The sequence below is a fragment of the Malaclemys terrapin genome, chromosome 17, assembly GCF_027887155.1.
Source record: "Malaclemys terrapin pileata isolate rMalTer1 chromosome 17, rMalTer1.hap1, whole genome shotgun sequence".
Classification (NCBI taxonomy): Eukaryota; Metazoa; Chordata; order Testudines; family Emydidae; genus Malaclemys; species Malaclemys terrapin.
Window position 1 is genome coordinate 11,124,896 of NC_071521.1, and position 18,009 is coordinate 11,142,904.

The 18,009-nt window shown below is 45.4% G+C and overlaps 1 protein-coding gene across 3 annotated transcripts in view; it reads right to left on the bottom strand.

The window, feature by feature from the left end:
* NUP214 (nucleoporin 214) overlaps positions 1–17,468 on the bottom strand; it is a 78,717-nt gene extending 61,249 nt beyond the window's left edge. For all 3 annotated transcript variants that reach the window (XM_054007456.1, XM_054007457.1, XM_054007455.1), the window contains exons 1-11: positions 17,362–17,468; positions 13,606–13,801; positions 12,032–12,183; positions 10,590–10,794; positions 9,691–9,761; positions 9,281–9,344; positions 7,938–8,041; positions 7,191–7,297; positions 6,621–6,687; positions 5,866–5,992; positions 1,083–1,244 (exon numbers count right to left, since the gene is read on the bottom strand). In XM_054007456.1, coding sequence (XP_053863431.1) covers positions 1,083–1,244; positions 5,866–5,992; positions 6,621–6,687; positions 7,191–7,297; positions 7,938–8,041; positions 9,281–9,344; positions 9,691–9,761; positions 10,590–10,794; positions 12,032–12,183; positions 13,606–13,801; positions 17,362–17,403 — 1,297 coding nt within the window. In that variant the 5' untranslated portion in view covers positions 17,404–17,468. The remainder of the gene's footprint in view (positions 1–1,082; positions 1,245–5,865; positions 5,993–6,620; positions 6,688–7,190; positions 7,298–7,937; positions 8,042–9,280; positions 9,345–9,690; positions 9,762–10,589; positions 10,795–12,031; positions 12,184–13,605; positions 13,802–17,361) is intronic.
* Between the last annotated feature and the right edge of the window lie 541 nt (positions 17,469–18,009).

Sequence of the window (18,009 nt, forward strand, 5' to 3'; positions counted from 1 at the left end):
GACTGACAACACCACGAAATGACAGGGAGGAAGGGGGGGTTTCAGTCTCCAAGTCAAACCGCTGAGATATTGAATGGACAAAGCCCAAGAACTGCTCGATACTATCATTTCCCCAAGCCATTCTGAATTAATTTAGTCCGGAATTTCCAGTGAAAAGGCTTCATCATTCCTTCATCAGTTTTGATGTAGTTTGTTGCATCCCAAATAAAGCAGCCTGCCAGTGCACAAGTCTACTGTGGATGCAACGAGAGGCACAATGCCAAACTAAGGTGTTCTGTTCCAAGAGGTAAAAGCAAATGTTTAGATTTAAAGAAGAAACGGGTAGCTTTGCACTGAAACATCACTCCATGTATACAGGGAAGCGAAACAGAATGAATTAATCTGCCCAGGCTGGCACAAGGAGCCCCCTAATCTACATTTTACACACACTGTAATATGCTCAACATGCCTATTAAGACTATTTACTTCCCACCAGTTTTCCAATGCTATCGTTGCAGTTGATCCGAGACCTGTTTCAATAAGCCCTCATGATCACAAACAAAGCATCTAACGCATGTCATGGCCCCATGCAGAAACAACATATGGGAAGAACACAAAAGTTCTTTAGGACAGGCACTCTTTTCGTTCTGTGTTTGTATAGCATCTAGCACAATGGGACCCATGACTGGGAGGTCCTAAGTGCTACTACAACACAAGCGATACATAACACCACAACGAGAGTGTCCAAGATGCCTTCTTGAAAGATACAGGTTATGGCAGTTGGTTTGCCACATAGTTGCAGCTCTGTACCCCAAAAGTGACTGGGTATAAGTGTACAGTTTGAGAAATGCTTTGGGTTCCTTCACCAGGATTAGTGAGTTCTATGTACATTCACACAGCTGGTGGAATGGAACCTTGAGCATGGAAACCATCATGAGCTGCTCCCTTCGCTCTATATGCTGGGGCACAGGCTTGTTTTATTCCACAAAAGCCTCCTAGTGGTCACCCTCTAACTACCTGGATAGCAAGCTTAACAGCTAAGTACTTCAAAGTGCCACAAATTAAAGCGCAAAAGCCTCTTCCCCACACGTGGGAGCACCCACCTGCTGATTTTGGTGCTCTCTCCCCTTCTATTGACAGTTGCTCTGGGGTCACTAGGAGCGATCGGACACCTGGGTTTTGATTGATCATATAAAATGGACATAGCACTCCATCCGTAGAGAGCAATATTAGAACTGGAGCTGGAGGGAGGGTCTTCTCATCACCTGCAAAAGACCACACAGCATGCTAATGACATTGTCAAAGTCACCTGCCTTCATTGCCACCATCACCCCAAATCCCTCATATTTGACTTTCTTACTATCTCACATCAAAGCTACTTATTCTTGCCTATAAGGCTGTGCATATCTCTGCTCTCATCTTCCCCTACAATTGCCCCAATTCGTCTACTTCACTCCTCCATTAGTCTCTCTCTCATTCTTGACTTCACGGTTTTCTAAACCGATATATCATGATTATCTAGTGTGACCTGCTGCTTAACACACAGCATAAAGTTTACCCAGTAATTCTTGCATCATGCCTTCTATTATGCAGCCCCATATGTTTGAAACAGTCCTCTTGTCTTCACTCCCCAAGAGCCTATTCTCTCCTCCCCACAACGCATAAAACCCCCTCTCACTTCTCAGTAATCCCCATATCTGTCCTGTGTCTTGCCCAAGACTAAGTTCTCCTGAGCCAGAAACAGGTCTTATTTCCTTTTTGTAAAAATGTACAACTAAAATGCCATGCAACATTTTAAAAATAATGCCAACATTAAATACACACCCCTCTGGAGAGGACAGCTTAGTGGTCTAAGCCTCAGACATGAAATATCTGGGCTTCTTGAAACTAGAGATTTCTTTTTAGAGTCTGCTCTGATTCAAATGTTTTCAGTAAGGTTAAAATCTGGGCCCCAAACTGCTTGTCAGATCTTTTAAAAATTTCCTATAACAGGTTTTTTTTTATGCTCCCTATTTATATTAAACACTCAGATCTAGGACACAAACCTCTATGATTGTTTTTGTCTGGTTTATGGCTGCACATTCCTCTGACTTCCCAAGACCCTATTCTTTCTCCTATTAACACCTCATTGAGACCCTGCTGGGGAAGGTCATTTCCCCATGGAAACATGTCCACTACAGACTAGGGTTTCATACAAAAAAAAAAAAAAAAAAACTGTTGAGGGTATGTGGCCCAGGGGGATTCCTTGGTTTTAACTGGCAGAGGGCACAGGGGTTGCACAGGTTTTTACAGGGACCCCCCCTGGGTCAGATATATGCATAGTAGTTCCTGAAAAGGGCAGCATATAAGATCTCAACCAAAAACCCAGAAACCATTGGTCTTCATAATCATTGCAAAATGTATCAATGGATAATATTTAAGGAATTATGCATCTATACTAAAAATTGTGTTCTTAACAGGAGTTAAGGCAGGTTCACCAGGAGGTGACATGCCTCGGACATGTTCCTTTCAGACAGGAGGTAACAAATGCTTATCTCTCTGCCTGACCATGAGTATTGGGTGTTGCATGCCTCACAATGAATGCCTTTTTGCATACTGAGCCAGCTATCAGTTGAAAGATTGCAAAATCTACAAGAGAGAAAATCTACAGGAAAACAAAAATAATTAGCAGGGGGGTGTCCTATTTATGATTAAGATCAAAGGATCTGTTATATCAGAGAATACAAAGAAATACACAGGATCCTTCACCGAGGAGGAAAACTGACAGCCTGTTGTGTCTCATGAAAAAGGGGTCACTGCCAGTCTGGCTGTAAAAGTACTGGTGAGCAATACTTTATTAGACATGAGAGTATATCTTGTTAATTAAGTCTATGCTCTAGAATGTGTACTAGGATTTATTTTATATGTAACCATTTGCTTCCAATAGTTCTACTTGCTATCTCTTGAATCTCTATTCATTGTTAAATAAACTTATACTTGATTTCCGTAGAAACACGTCTAAGTGTTAAGCGGAGCAGCGATCCAAGGTGAAACTGTTAAGCTGGAGTGCGCGGTTTCTTTGGCAGCAGCGAATTTGTGAATATCCAGTGAATCGGGGCTGGACATTCCAAGGAGACACTTGGAGGGCTCGGTGGTTGAAGCATGCCCATCGCTAACCTGTATGCCTAGAGGGGAGTGCTTGTATTGTCTGCAGCTGGTGGAATTGGGGAGCTGACCCCCAGCAGGCAGAGACAAGGCTTCCTCATGCTATAGGAAGCTGGTAGTGAAGTGCCTCTCAACTCTGGGAACGCCTGGCAGAGCCGTCCGTTGGGTAGGGCAAATCACGGCGACCGCTCTGGGCCCCGCGCTTTAAGGGGCCTCACGCTTCGACATCACAGTGTCAGATGGGGTGAGGACAGCAGCTGTCTGCCATGAGCAGAACAGGCAGCGGCAGCCAGCGAGCAGGAGGCAGCTGGTGTGTCTGGCCTCGCCTCCCACCCAGTGGCTCATACCATTTGGCATAGCTGGGGGGGGGAAAAAGGGGAGCTTGGCAGGCCCAGGTCAAGAGTTTCTGGCTGCCACGCAGACAGCTGGGCTCCCCCGTGCCACCTGCGCACAGATCGCACGGCCCCCGCCTCCTCCCTGGACTCTTGGGCCCCTGCCGGGCCCAGGGCAGAGCTGGCAGGAGGGTGCCGCGCACGCAGCTCCCCCACCCTGTGCACCCACCCCAGCCCCACCATTATTCAAATGCAGAGGCCGGGGAGTGTGGGGTCCTAGCCCAGGCTGGCCAGGAGGCAGCATTGGCACCCAGCGGACAGCCACCCCCTACCACCAGTGGGTGGGCCTTGCTCCAGGTAACCCTCCTTGGCCCACGTTCCGTGGAGCAGCTGGAGCCCCATCGCCCCCAGCAGCCCACCCCTGCCCCATCCTCTCCCTCAGGGGAGACCCAGCACGCTCCCCGCCCCATGGGGGGCACATACAGGCTGATTCGTCCCGAACCCCGCACCCCCCTAGGGATGAGTCCCTTGACTCCTGGGAAGCGCCAGAGAGTGGATAAAGCAAGACTAAGTGCAGCCAAAAAGGAGCTGATTGGGTTAAGTGGGGAGGGTATGGAATATGTAGCAATGGACTTCTCTGAAGAGATCAGCTGAATCCTGAGACAAGAGACATGGACCTAAAGAAGCTGCTCCAGGAGATTCCTTAATCCAGTAAAAGTGTCTGGATTAACACACAAAACGCTTCAGATCCAATTCTGCATTAAACACAAATTGCGTATTGTAGCCTGTTGCTACAATAAAGGCTACGGCTCTTCTCAGTTAACCGGCATCCTGCTGTGCTCCCTACATGCAGCTTGTCCCTACCTTCTGCTCTGCCCAAAGGCACCTCCATTTCAGTCTCACTCTGTGTTTTGAGGGAGGGTTTTCAAAATCCATCCAGGTACAGCACAGTAGTGCCATTATATCTTCAAAGCACCTTGTCAGAGACAGAAGCTGAGGCACCTTCAGGCAGAGCAGAAGCTACAGCAATAACGTAACTGGCTGTATGTAGAGCATAGGAGGGGACAAAGCCAGGTCAGGCCTTTTACTTTAATGCTGAGCTGATCCCTAGGCATTTACGAACCATGCATTTTCCTGGTTATGGATTTAGCCTGCTTTTCCTTTAGATCAATGCAAATAGTATATATAAGAAAATAGCCCTGCAGGAACAACTCTTCTACAAGAGCATGCCAAGCACTTTTACAGGCAAGTACTCGAGTGAAATGCTACAGGTAGTTTCAAACCAAATATCTCATCTCAATTCCATCGATTGAGTAAGTGATGGAAAACAAAGCATATATTGACTACTGCTGAGTCCCAGATTACTAAGAGCTTCTCTAATTAGACAACTAGATGCTGAACTGTACCAGAGCCCTGGTCAAGATGTAACCTCTCAGGACACTGATTAATGCAAAGTAACACACATTGGAAAACATAATCCCAACTATACATATACAATGATGGGGCCTAAATTAGCTATTACCACTCAAGAAAGATCTTGGAGTCATTGTGGATAGTTCTCTGAAAACATCCACTCAATGTGCAGCGGCAGTCAAAAGAGCAAACAGAATGTTGGGAAACATTAAGGAAGGGATAGACAATAAGACGGAAAATATCATGTTGCCTCTATATAAATCCATGGTACGCCCACATCTTGAATACTGCATGCAGATGTGGTCGCCCCATTTCAAAAACGATGTATTGGAATTGGAAAAGGTTCAGAAAAGGGCAACAAAAATTATTAGGGGTATGGAACGGCTGCCATATGAGGAGAGAGAAATAAGACTGGGACTTTTCAGCTTGGAAAAGAGACGACTAAGGGGGGATATGATAGAGGTCTATAAATTCATGACTGGTGTGAAAAAAGTAAACAAAGAAGTGTTATTTACTCCCCATAACACAAGAACTAGGGGGTCACCAAATGAAATTAATAGGCAGCAGATTTGAAACAAACAAAAGGAAGTATTTTTTTCACACAAACACACAGTCAAATCTGTGCAACTCTTTGCCAGAGGATGTTGTGAAGGCCAAGACTATAACAGGGTTCAAAAAAGAACTAGACAAGTTCATGGAGCATAGGTCCATCAATGGCTATTAGCCAGGATGGGCAGGGATGGTGTCGCTAGCCTCTGTCTGCCAGAAGTTGGGAATGGGCAACAGGGGATAGATCACTCGATGATTACCCGTTCTTTTCATTCCCTTTGGGGCATCTGGCATTGGTCACTGTCAGAAGACAGGATACTGGGCTCAGATGGACCTTTGGTCTGACTCAGTACGGCCATTCTTATCACCCTGCCATTCCCCAAAAGTTATCTGAGTTGCTATTATTAATAATATTCCCCAGTAAACAAAACAAGCAGATAAGACTTACTGATAGGTATTGGCATGTTACTGGTGTAATCTATGGCAACACCTACTGGTAAGGTGTCATCATTCTTATCTGTCACAGGAAGTTCTGCTCTGCTGGAATCTTCCAGAACCCATGATTCCCAGTTATTCTGGAAAGAAAAAATATTTTTGCTACTGTTCTGTGATTTTCAGCACTCTCACTCACACTAGGAACAAGCTGCAGGAAAGCACAAATACCTTGCACATGAATTGTGGATAGCCTGGCTTTGGAATGTTAGCCAAAGATTTAGAAAGAATAGATAGCAACAAGATGGGCTATATCTGTCAAAATTTTCCAGGTAAAAAGAAAAATCCTACAAGTATCAAAAACCTTCACAAATTCCTGAGTGACTTTTACATATGGTACTTACATTTTCTGGAATTAGTTTACTTTAAGATTCAAGTTAAACTAATGAGCTCCGCAAGACTAAAGTCACCATGGTGAAAAGTGATTCAGGATGTTAAACTGGCACCAAGCCACTGATGCAACACAGCCCTTTCGCACTTTGCTCACTACCTGCTATGCCTCAGTTCAGTCGTCTACTTTCTGGTTACTAAAAACTTTCTGGCTCATAAGCAAGGCAAGGATGTAATAAAAATTTCCTTTCGTCTTAAGATTCTACATATATCAAATGGGTAAACCCTGAGATAAGCATTCTCTAGCCCTCAGATCTTGATATCCAGATAGCTTTCCTGGAAAAGATACATTTGGTCAAGTGCAGTAGAAAGGAAGGTTACCTGGTCCGCTTGTCTAGAGAGAATGCTGACTTCTGTGGAAGCTGCTGAAGCTGCCAGGACTAGATCCCTTCAAGGACAGAACCAAAACAGTGTTAAGTCCAAATATGATGACAACACAGAGTTCCTCAGCCTGTACTATTGTAAAAGGCATCCCAAATACTTATGGCATGCTTTATGAATCAAGAATGAAACTGATTTATCATGCTCAAGTGGTAAAACACAGGGGAGAAATACAGTGAACTCTTCACCATTCTAAAACAGGTGTCATTAGCAGTCAGGGCTTCAGTTCCTTTGTCAGAGTTGATGATATAAGATACTCATGCACCATCATTATTCTAAGCGATTTGTGATGGAACAGAAATAAATAGTTTAACAAACAGGGCATAACATCTTCACACAGACCTGTGAACAGAAAAATCTAAAAGCTATCCACCACTTAAAGCATCAGTTTCATTCTTAGTGGAAAGCACATGACTTTAAAAACCTTTGTGCATTTACTTTACCACCCAAAAACAGAGAAAGGGATAGTTTGTTATGTATATAGACTTGGTCATAGGTCTCTACACTCACCACTCCTCAACATAGTTGAGAAAGTAATGATGCTGTCTCTCGGTGCAGCTACCATAGCAAGGCTCCATGAAATTCACAAACTTCTCTGGTCGTTTCTCTTCCTTTTTCTGCAGAGACCGGAGGAGCAGAAATCAACATTCGATATAGCTTCCACTAAAGCAAGTTAAGTGAGCTTCTCATACAAATGGGTATATCTAGACAATATCGTTACATTACATTTCTTAGAAATATGCTCAGATCGCTACAAACTTAATCTGGTCCATCTGTGTAAAGTGCGCAGGAGCAATCAGGAGTGCATGTGTGCATCACTATACACACACAGTGCTGGGAGGGTACAATTTGGTATTGCGTACAGCAGCAGGTTACCAAAAAAAAAAAAAAAAAAAAAAAGCAGTCTCTGGCTAGCCCACATACATGTGATAAACCATCAAGGTTACCTTTCAGAGCACCTGATATGCAGGACTTAAGTCCTGCTAACTTGGAGACCTCAAAAGGTCTACCATAGTCTAATCTCAATAGAAAATGGGATACTGATTTATTCCCAAGTGGACCCTACTTCAATTTTTTTGCCATTAAGCTTCAGAATTGAGTTTGATACTGGAACCTCTATTTGATGCTAATGAGAACAGTAAAAAGAGCGTACTATACTAATAAGCAGGTCAGAAGAACAAACAGTGTTACCATCACATTCATTAGCATAAAATTCTTAAAATGAGAAAAATAAAGTTGAGACTTTCTAGCACTTACAGGCAATACAGCTATCACCACCTCCGGGGATGTTTCCAAGGTCCCATCAGCAGCTGCGTAAACTATAGTGAAGACATAGGTGCCAACCCAAAGCACATCCAGGACTGGAAGGAAAATGAATAATCATCATCCAGAGACATCTTAAAAGGAGCACTTCCTTGGATATTGTGCACTATGTGCAACTAAAACCAAACTCGAATGCTATTGTGATATTGTAAATCTCTTAGGGATGGTTTACACCTCTGCAGTAGCACGAAGACAACTTCTAATGCGCTACTTAGCCAACTACACATCATCTAGCAGACAACATACATGACGTGTTTGAGTGACATTAGGAGACCAACATTTGGAGGGACATTAGGAGGGATGTGAGGAAATTCAGAAACAAAGCTGAAGCATGTACCTGGGCCAGCCTACTGTGCCTTTGTACACTGTGGGCAAGAACACACCACTGTCTTCGCACACTGAACATATCGAACGATGGAGTTGAAGCCTTAACTCTAAATGTTCTGCATTTGCATCAGTCTTAGAAAGTTCTGAATGTAATTTTGTAGTGGTGGTTTGAGTTTTATTATGAAATAAGGACAATTAGAATTCACCTCTTTTTTTTATTTCTCCCATGAAGTGTCTGGAAATCTCCATGGCAAAATGTAATTGCAGACTTTAGAAAGTACAGTCTATCTTAAGTCATCATCACACATTGACATAATGCACATCTTAGAAACCCTAGATATGCACAGGAGCTACTCCCCACCACCACCCCCTCCACCCCTAAGGCAGGTCACACAAATTTATCTTATTATTTTAATTATTTTGCATGTGCATAAAAAAGCAGTTTGTATTCATTTAAAAAAACATTTAACGGTTTTTTAAATGTTTGAATATTCATAGAATATGATGCCAGAAGGCACCATTGTGATTATCTAGTCTGACCTCCTGTATAACACAGATCATGGGACTTCCCTGAACTAATTCCTGTTTGACCTAGAGCATATCTTTTAGAAAAAACAACCAATTTTGACTTAAAAATTTTCAGTGATGGCAAATCCACCACAACCTTTTCTGAGTTGTTCCAATGGTTAATTATCCTCACTGTTAAAAAGTTCATGCCTTATTTCTACATATGAATGTCCAACTGAAACAAGGCCTTGTATACTAATTTTTGGCCTGGAGGCAGTTTTTATTACCAAATTAACCCCTCCCACCCCAAAAAGGTGTCTGTGGCAGAAACACCGGCACATCCTTAAGTACCTTAGCACCAACAAGAATCAACATAAAGAGACATCAATGGACATGACATTTTAATGGAAGAAAAGATTAAAAAAGAAAAAGAAATACTGTACCTTTAACAGGATTATCTGAGTCATAAAACGGAGGACAGGGAATTACTTTTTTCTCCTGCAGGGTCTGAAAGAAAAAGAATTCCTCTTTCAGAAATAAGATCAACAACCCCCATTAGGAGTTTAGCAGATCCCAAAGAATTGTTTTTAGGGTGCTACAGGTCCTTTTTAACAGCTACCACATTCCTCCTCAGAGACCCTTGCATTTCAGCAGCAGCAGATGTCCCAATACCTCTCAAAGGCAGATTGAGATGCTTAATGTTTATGATGTGCTTGGAAAGTCTCACCTCAAAGGCACTGTACTATCTACACTATGCTCCCAATGTCAATAGCCACATGCTGATGAAAGGAAAATTAAAGCTAATTAGAAGTCAGTGAAAAGAAACAATGAATTACTGCAAACAAAAACTTACAGGCAGATACTGGACCACAGTGCCATTTTGTTTCCCTACAGCCAGTTGCTTTCCCTTGGGGCTCCAGCACACTAAGTAAACAAGAGGGTTTTATCAGCACAAAATAGAACGTCAGTGGAAGAATTAAACTCTTACAGTACTTCCCAGTGACAGCATCAGTAAACTAAATACCACTCAAACCTGAGCCAAATAGTCAATCCTACTGAAGTTGTCCTCTCTTGTGGATTCCATGGACTTTACCATATGGCAATGTTCAGATTAATTAAAATTTTAGCAACATTTAACTTTCTGCACATCTGCCTTAGAGTCTGGCTACACAAAAACTTGCACTGGCTTAAACTGGTGAAAATCCTGTGATTTAAGACTAGCCACAAAGTTGCACCCATTTAACTAAATCAGTTTAAAAAAAAAAAAATCACACCTTTTGTAAAACCAGTGCAACGTGTGTTTGAACCAGGCCTCATCTGGACTAGAAGTCTGGAGAATGCTTGCAAAACATTAATTCTGCTTGCTTGCACCCCACATCACAGAAGACAAAGTTCCTCAAGCACTGATGTAATTGAAAAATGCAGGGAAACAATTCTATTTTACCTGCAATACTGCGCCTTTCCTTCAAGGGATATTGAAGGCCTGATACAATGTAACCTTTTGTCAGAAACATTTAGCTCTAATTCTCAAAGTGGGCTGCTCAAGAAGGTCATGAACATTTTTTTAGAAAACCTCTACTGGACTATAATTAAGTTCTATTAAGTTTAACTCCATTTGCTCCCCAGGAGAAAATTTTAAAATTGCTGTAAAGGCAAATAAGCCTGTCTCTCTAGTGACATCTACACTTCCACACGCTTTACGGCATCTTCCATTTTTACGAATTATCACTAAGCCAGAGTTGTGTCACCCACCTGACGTAACAGCCACCGAGGAGGGAAGAGTGGCATACACTTTCACAGACTCTGTGACCTGCAGGACAGAGATGCTACCATCGGACAGACAGACAGCGACCATGGAGGGGCTGGCAGGGTTCCACTTCAAATCACAGACCATTGCCATGCTGCCTGAGTCTTTGGCCAGTTTATGATAAGCAAATGGACGTTTTTGCTGTTTAGCCTTTTAAGAGAAAAGAAATGAATGCCTTAGCCCATAAATTCAGTGTGCAAACAAGTTCTCCCAAACTCACAATCCATAACGATTTGGCCCTGCTGTACGGTAACAACTGCGATGTAGGAAAAAAACACTGACTGCTACAGCACACAAACCAAGACTTAATGCAAGTTAAAGTGACATGTTTAGGTTAAAAGTTATGTATTATTTAAAAATTATTTCCTTGTGTCATGTTAATTTCTCCAGATGACGAAAAATTTTAAAAATCTAGTTTATTTTTTCCACCATTTAGGTTAATGGGGGGGAGGGGAAGAATTAGTTTCACTTTTGTCGGTTTCCCTTTCCTAGTCTACAGTGCTGCAGTGGCTGGGTTGCAAACACTGAGGGGGACTGTGTAAACGTATGAGCACATTGTTTATGCCAGAATATTAAAAAAAACAAATATTAATCCCTTTGCAGTGACATTTAAGTATGTTCAGTGCTGCACAAGATCAAATTCTGTCACTGTTTCTAGCATCTAATAGTAGCGAAGTTCTTTTTTAAATCTATATTTGGACCTAAACAACCGGATAATGCCCTTTTAAAAGCCAGAAGAGCAGCTGTGGAAATACCACTCCCTATATTGGGGGCTCACAGTCAATACTAAAGTTCAGTCTTAGCACTCTAACACGAAAGCCTATGATACTTGATAAAAAGCAAGCAGTAAACTATACAAACTGTCATATGGAACAATTGAACAAGGCCAAAATAAGTCATTTTCTGACCCTACTGCAGTAGAATATTTTCTGGATAATGATTTAATCTTTTCTTTCAACACGTGCCTTATTCAGGGAGAGATTACAGCTACGCAATACCAGAGAGTGCAATAGTGGAGAAGGACAATCACAAACACTGCTTAGTGCAACTGATAGGGCTAGCATACAAGCAGGAGCTTGAATGACCACATTCCAAGTCAGAGGTGGCAGTATTAATATTTGGCACTTTTCTTCTTCACAGGGCTGTTTGAACATCAGTTGTGAGATCCTCACAACAGCCCCGTGAGGTAGGTAAATAACCTCATTTTACAGGTGGGGAAACTAAAGCAGATTTTAATTGAAAAGTTATTGAATAACCCTCACAGTTCTTTGCGTACAAAGCATACTCTACTGTGGACACCCAGGAAAACATTTTGAAATAACCCCTTTCTATTATCAAATGCTTCCTTTCAAGGTGAAATTTGTACATCTGTTTGCATGTACCTTACCTGATTTGAGAACGTGCGGACATCAAAAAAGCCAATGAAGGAACCAAACTCACTGGATGTCATGCAGACAGACAGTGTGAGGTTATCACAGCTCAGAGCCAGGTGATGCACAGGAAACTTCATAGGAACCAATATACTTGGAACATTTTCAACTTAAAAACAAAAGGAAACGGAAGAGGGAAAGTATGGAGTGGTCACTCTTAGAAAACAGTCAACAGTACGTGGTCATTTTAAGCAGAATTATTAAGTAAATACAGATGCCACCTGGTAACCTAAAGTGTATTCATGTAAAGCTAAACACTGCAGACTAGTTCTAAAGGAGGCGTAGAGACATGTACTCCACTTTCCATGAGTCAAGTCTGAATAATCTTTTGGATGCTTAACCATCTTGAAGAGGAACAATTCTAATTACAGGTTTTTGAGGAATTTCCTTGTTCTGGATCCTGGCATGTGGATTGCCCTAAAACTGAAGAGGCCGAGACTTACATCTACTTGGTTCTAAATTTTAATACACAAATTATTAGAAGGGTTGTATAGCACAGATCAAATAGAACTCATGACAATTTTTTAAAAATTTGATGGCTAATATCCCAGCAGGTCTCATTACTTTTGAGACTAAAATATGGCATCAGAATCACAGAAGCGAGATGAAGACTATTTTCCTTACAGCATCCGGTCCTGACCTTTATCAGAGACAGGATACCGGATTAGATGGATGATTTGATTTAATATAGCCAGGCAATCCCTGAATTCCTGTGAATATCAACTGTCAGAGGTACAAGTCTGGTAACGCTTCTCAGGTGAAAGAAAGTACTTATATGGCACACATCACAATTGTATTTTTAATTACTCAGGAGACATTCAGATACTAACAACCACCTCTCTTTCTTCCCAGCCTCTAAGGAAAAACAGCTTGATGAATTTATAGGTTGGTTTGTTTACATGAGCAAGAGGGTGTGTTTGGTAATTTATGAAGAAGTTACAGAGAGAAAGTTAAATTGAAGAAATTACTTTTGCACTGAGGTCTGAAAGCGGTAGTTTTGTGATGACTCATCTCTTTTACTGGAGAGGGTTCCACAATCTAGGTTGAGCTCCTGTGAAAATTCTATCTCCTGCTCTCACAAGCCTCCGTAAGTGAGTTCACAGGTTCACTATTGTCCTGATAGACTGCAGCTGTCACAGGAGATCATGGCTGTGAACAAAACAGCACTCTCTCCAGTAGCTAAAGCTAATCCCATGGAGGACTTTGAATGTCAGGAAGGAAAAACTGAACAGGAATTTATTCAATGGGGAGCCTGTGCAGAGAGTATGGTATCCTGATAACACGTTCACAGCAATTTATATTGCAAAGTAGACAACTGCTGCATCTTGTATCAGCAGGAGTTGCATCAGCATATGTTGCCTCATTCCTAGATATAACAAATTCAAATAATGAAGCCTGGTAGTCACAAATTCATGGATCACCACAACCAGGCCGGAATCAAATGGAACATGGCACGAATAGACTAATCAACTATGTCATAGACCTTCCAAATGCATCTCTCTTCACTGTACAGTAATAAAAAAAAGCTTACCAATTTTATTGCGATCTTCTCCTGCTTGATTCTGCATGAGAAGATCTTTAGTGAGAAAGATCTGCAGGCCAGTTGCTCCACCAGCAAAGACTAGCCCATATTTGTTCGAGATGGCAAGGAGACTGGAACGCTCTTTAGGGAGTTCCTCAGGAGCATCAAATATTCGGACCTTCTTCAACGCTCTGAACTGAAAATCCTGTTATAAAAAAATAGAGTTAAAAAGCAATTCTATACGTGGGGTGGGGAAGAGGACAGAAAACTGAGTTTCACTTACACCCTGGAGAAACTGAACTTATTAAAAAGCACTTTACACTTTCCCACTACTACACATACAGCCTCTCAATTGTTACTTCCCACATGGTTGCCAAACCACAAGCTCCTGAAAATTATTTTAAATAGTTTACACACCACAATGACAAAAATATTGACCCTAAAATTGACCCAAGGAAAAATCATTTGTTACAATCACTTCCAGATTTTTTTAATAAACAGAGAGAGTGATAGGGATAGTTCCATGAATTATCTATAAACAGATGGACCAAGGACTTCACTCAGCACATTTAATATTGACAAGATAAATAATGCAGAATAGGAAAGGCTGTTATTAATCTCATGAAACACTTTCACCACAAACTGTAACAGGTGCCTTTTCAACATGATATTGACATCTCTCTCAGGGAGGTTTAAATACTAAACCATTTCTTCTTCACTTTTTCTGCTTTACAGCCTGAGCATCAAGTTATTTTCAAGCATCTTTTTAAAAGTATTTTTCTATCAGGTGTCCTAAAATGGACTACTTCTTTTCACTGTTTACAAAATAAATTAGGAAGTCACCATTTTAATTCCTGACAGGTATTTTTTTTTTCAAAAGTTTGATAATCCTTAATAAACTTGGCACTAATTGGCAGCATTTGGAGAACATGAAGACATTCCTAGAAGGTAGCACAACATTTTCCATTTGAAAAGAACTGTGCATCATGGCTAGTACAGTCATCAGAGTGACAGTTGAGGGACACTGTCAACTTAAAAGTGGTATATGTGTCTGAATATATTTTTACCTGCTATTGTAGTAACACTTAAGATAGCTATACACAAAACAATAGGAAAAAATCCCCCTCCATCTTCCCTCTCCCCCTTGAATGTTTACTTTGTGTATTTGGCAGTAATTTGCGTATAATCACTCCCCCCTATTGTTTGCATAGGGCTTTTGCATCACAGGAAACAGAAAAATAGGAAAAAAGGTGATTATAAACCACAAAATTTTAAAGATACATATAAATGCTGATTGACTGGATTGAGAACTTTATGGTAACATTATTACTATGCAGTCTCTCTCCCCAAGTTAATAGGTTGACACAAAAACACAAACAAACCAATGTTTTAAAATGTAATGGTGGTGCCTAACATTAGGCTCCTAAACAAACTGCCTGATGGGGGAGGAGGGGTACTGACCACTCACAACGATGACCAGATGTCCTGATTTTATAGGGACAGTCCTACTATTCGGGGCTTTGTCTTACATAGGCTCCTATTACTCCCATCCCAATTTTTCACACTTGCTATCTGATCACCCTAGCACCTGCTGATGTAAAAGGCACTGGTGGGTGCCCCCACCTCTCCAAAAAACCAGACCACTTATTTAGGGGTCCCCCTCCCTTAGGCACTTAGTAAAGTGCCTAAATATAAATACAGGCGTCTAACTCGATACCGCCAGGCGTGGAAAACTGAGGAAGCAACCGCGTCCTGTCATACACAACAATGTTTCACCTGAATAACCAGTCTCGCTACCAAGCTCTACGAAGGAAGCTGGTTTAGCTCCTGCCTGGAAAGGAGCTCGCCCTGGGCCAGCGAGTAACATGGGCCCCGGCAGTGCGGGGTCCCAGTTCCACGGGACAGGGCTCCACCTATACAGGGGAGAGGGGGATGACTGGGCCCGAGAGAGAGGATGAAGAAGGTTCATTTGAACACTGGAAGAGGGAATGGCTGCTGAGCTGAGTGACAGGCTGCCACCACCCTACCCCAGGTGTCCTCCCACAGAGCTCCCTGCCCCCGGAACGCAGCCCCCCCCCCCCCCCCCCCGTGCACCCTAACAATCCTCCCACCCAACTCCCTGCCCCTAGGACACAGCCCCCCCGTGCACCCTAACAATCCCCCCACCCCGCTCCCTGCCCCCGGGACACAGCCCCCCCCCGTGCACCCTAACAATCCTTTCCCTCCGCTCCCTGCCCCCGGGACACAGCCGCCCCCGTGCACCCTAACAATCCTTTCCCTCCGCTCCCTGCCCTCGTGACACAGCCCCCCCGTGCACCCTAACAATCCCCCCACCCCGCTCCCTGCCCCCAGGACACAGCCCCCCCCGTGCACCCTAACAATCCTTTCCCTCCACTCCCTGCCCCCGGGACACAGCCCCCCCCCCGGGCACCCTAACAATCCCCCCACCCCGCTCCCTGCCCCCGGAACACAGCCCCCCCCCATGCACCCTAACAATCCTCCCACCGAGCTCCCTGCCCCCGGAACACAGCCCCCCCCGTGCACCCTAACAATCCCCCCACCCCGCTCCCTGCCCCTGGAACACAGCCCCCCCCGTGCACCCTAACAATCCCCCCACCCCGCTCCCTGCCCCCGGAACACAGCCCCCCCCGTGCACCCTAACAATCCTCCCACCGAGCTCCCTGCCCCCGGAACACCCCCCCCCCGTGCACCCTAACAATCCCCCCATCCCGCTCCCTGCCCCCGGAACACAGCCCCCCCCCAGGCACCCTAACAATCCTCCCACCCCGCTCCCTGCCCCCGGAACACAGCCCCCCCGTGCACCCTAACAATCCCCCCACCCCGCTCCCTGCCCCCGGGACACAGCCCCCCCCGTGCACCCTAACAATCCCCCCACCCCGCTCCCTGCCCCCGGGACACAGCCCCCCCCGTGCACCCTAACAATCCCCCCACCCCGCTCCCTGCCCCCGGGACACAGCCCCCCCGTGCACCCTAACAATCCCCCCACCCGCTCCCTGCCCCCGGAACACAGCCCCCCCCGTGCACCCTAACAATCCCCCCACCCCGCTCCCTGCCCCCGGGACACAGCCCCCCCCCAGGCACCCTAACAATCCTCCCACCCCGCTCCCTGCCCCCGGAACACAGCCCCCCCGTGCACCCTAACAATCCCCCCACCCCGCTCCCTGCCCCCGGGACACAGCCCCCCCCGTGCACCCTAACAATCCCCCCACCCCGCTCCCTGCCCCCGGGACACAGCCCCCCCCGTGCACCCTAACAATCCTCCCACCGAGCTCCCTGCCCCCGGAACACAGCCCCCCCCGTGCACCCTAACAATCCCCCCACCCCGCTCCCTGCCCCCGGAACACAGCCCCCCCCGTGCACCCTAACAATCCTTTCCCTCCGCTCCCTGCCCCCGGGACACAGCCCCCCCCCAGGCACCCTAACAATCCTCCCACCCCGCTCCCTGCCCCCGGAACACAGCCCCCCCCCAGGCACCCTAACAATCCTCCCACCCCGCTCCCTGCCCCCGGAACACAGCCCCCCCCGTGCACCCTAACAATCCCCCCACCCCGCTCCCTGCCCCCGGGACACAGCCCCCCCGTGCACCCTAACAATCCCCCCACCCCGCTCCCTGCCCCCGGAACTCCCTCATACACCCCCCAAGACCCCCCAACGCAGGGGTTCCCCCCTCCCGTTCCAGGGTCCACCAGGCCCCAGCCCCGCGTCCTCCCCCAGCCCCTACGCTCCCCGCCAGCCCTCCCGCACCTTCATCTCCCGCTCGGGGACCACATCCATATCGTCCCCCATGGCTCCGGCTCAGCCCCGGCGCCAACCGCTCGGCTCCTCTTCCCCGCCAGCGGGCTGCGCAGGGACCTGAACAGACGTTTCCGCTTCCGGCGGCCATCAGGCCTAAAGAGCCGCTCTAGCCGCAGCGCTCTATGGTAGCGCCTCTGGTGCAGGGAGAAAGAAGCGTAGAAAGAGATTAAGATTAGGGGAGGGGCCTAATGCCAGGGGGTGGGAGCTTTGACTGGGAAGGGGCGTGGCTAAAGGAGAGGGGGCGTGTCAGCTCTTTGGGGCAGCGACTATGGTTTGTACAGCGCCTAGCAGAGTGGGGGCTTGCTGCATTACTGGGGCTCCTAGGAGCGACACTGAATAATTCAAACCTGACCCTGTGTGACAAGGGAGATCAGATAGCACCTGTGAAAAATCACACCACTTATTTTTCAGGGGTGGTGTATAGTTGCCTATAGAAGACAATACCTCCAATATGGGGAGTCACATCTGGTCACCCTACCGTGGATCTAGCCAGCCTGGAAGGAGGCTGCAGCGTAACTCACAGGCTAACATTTCCCTTACCTGATCGGTCACATTACTGTCACTCCACTGCAGTAAATCACCAGCCTCAACCTTAGG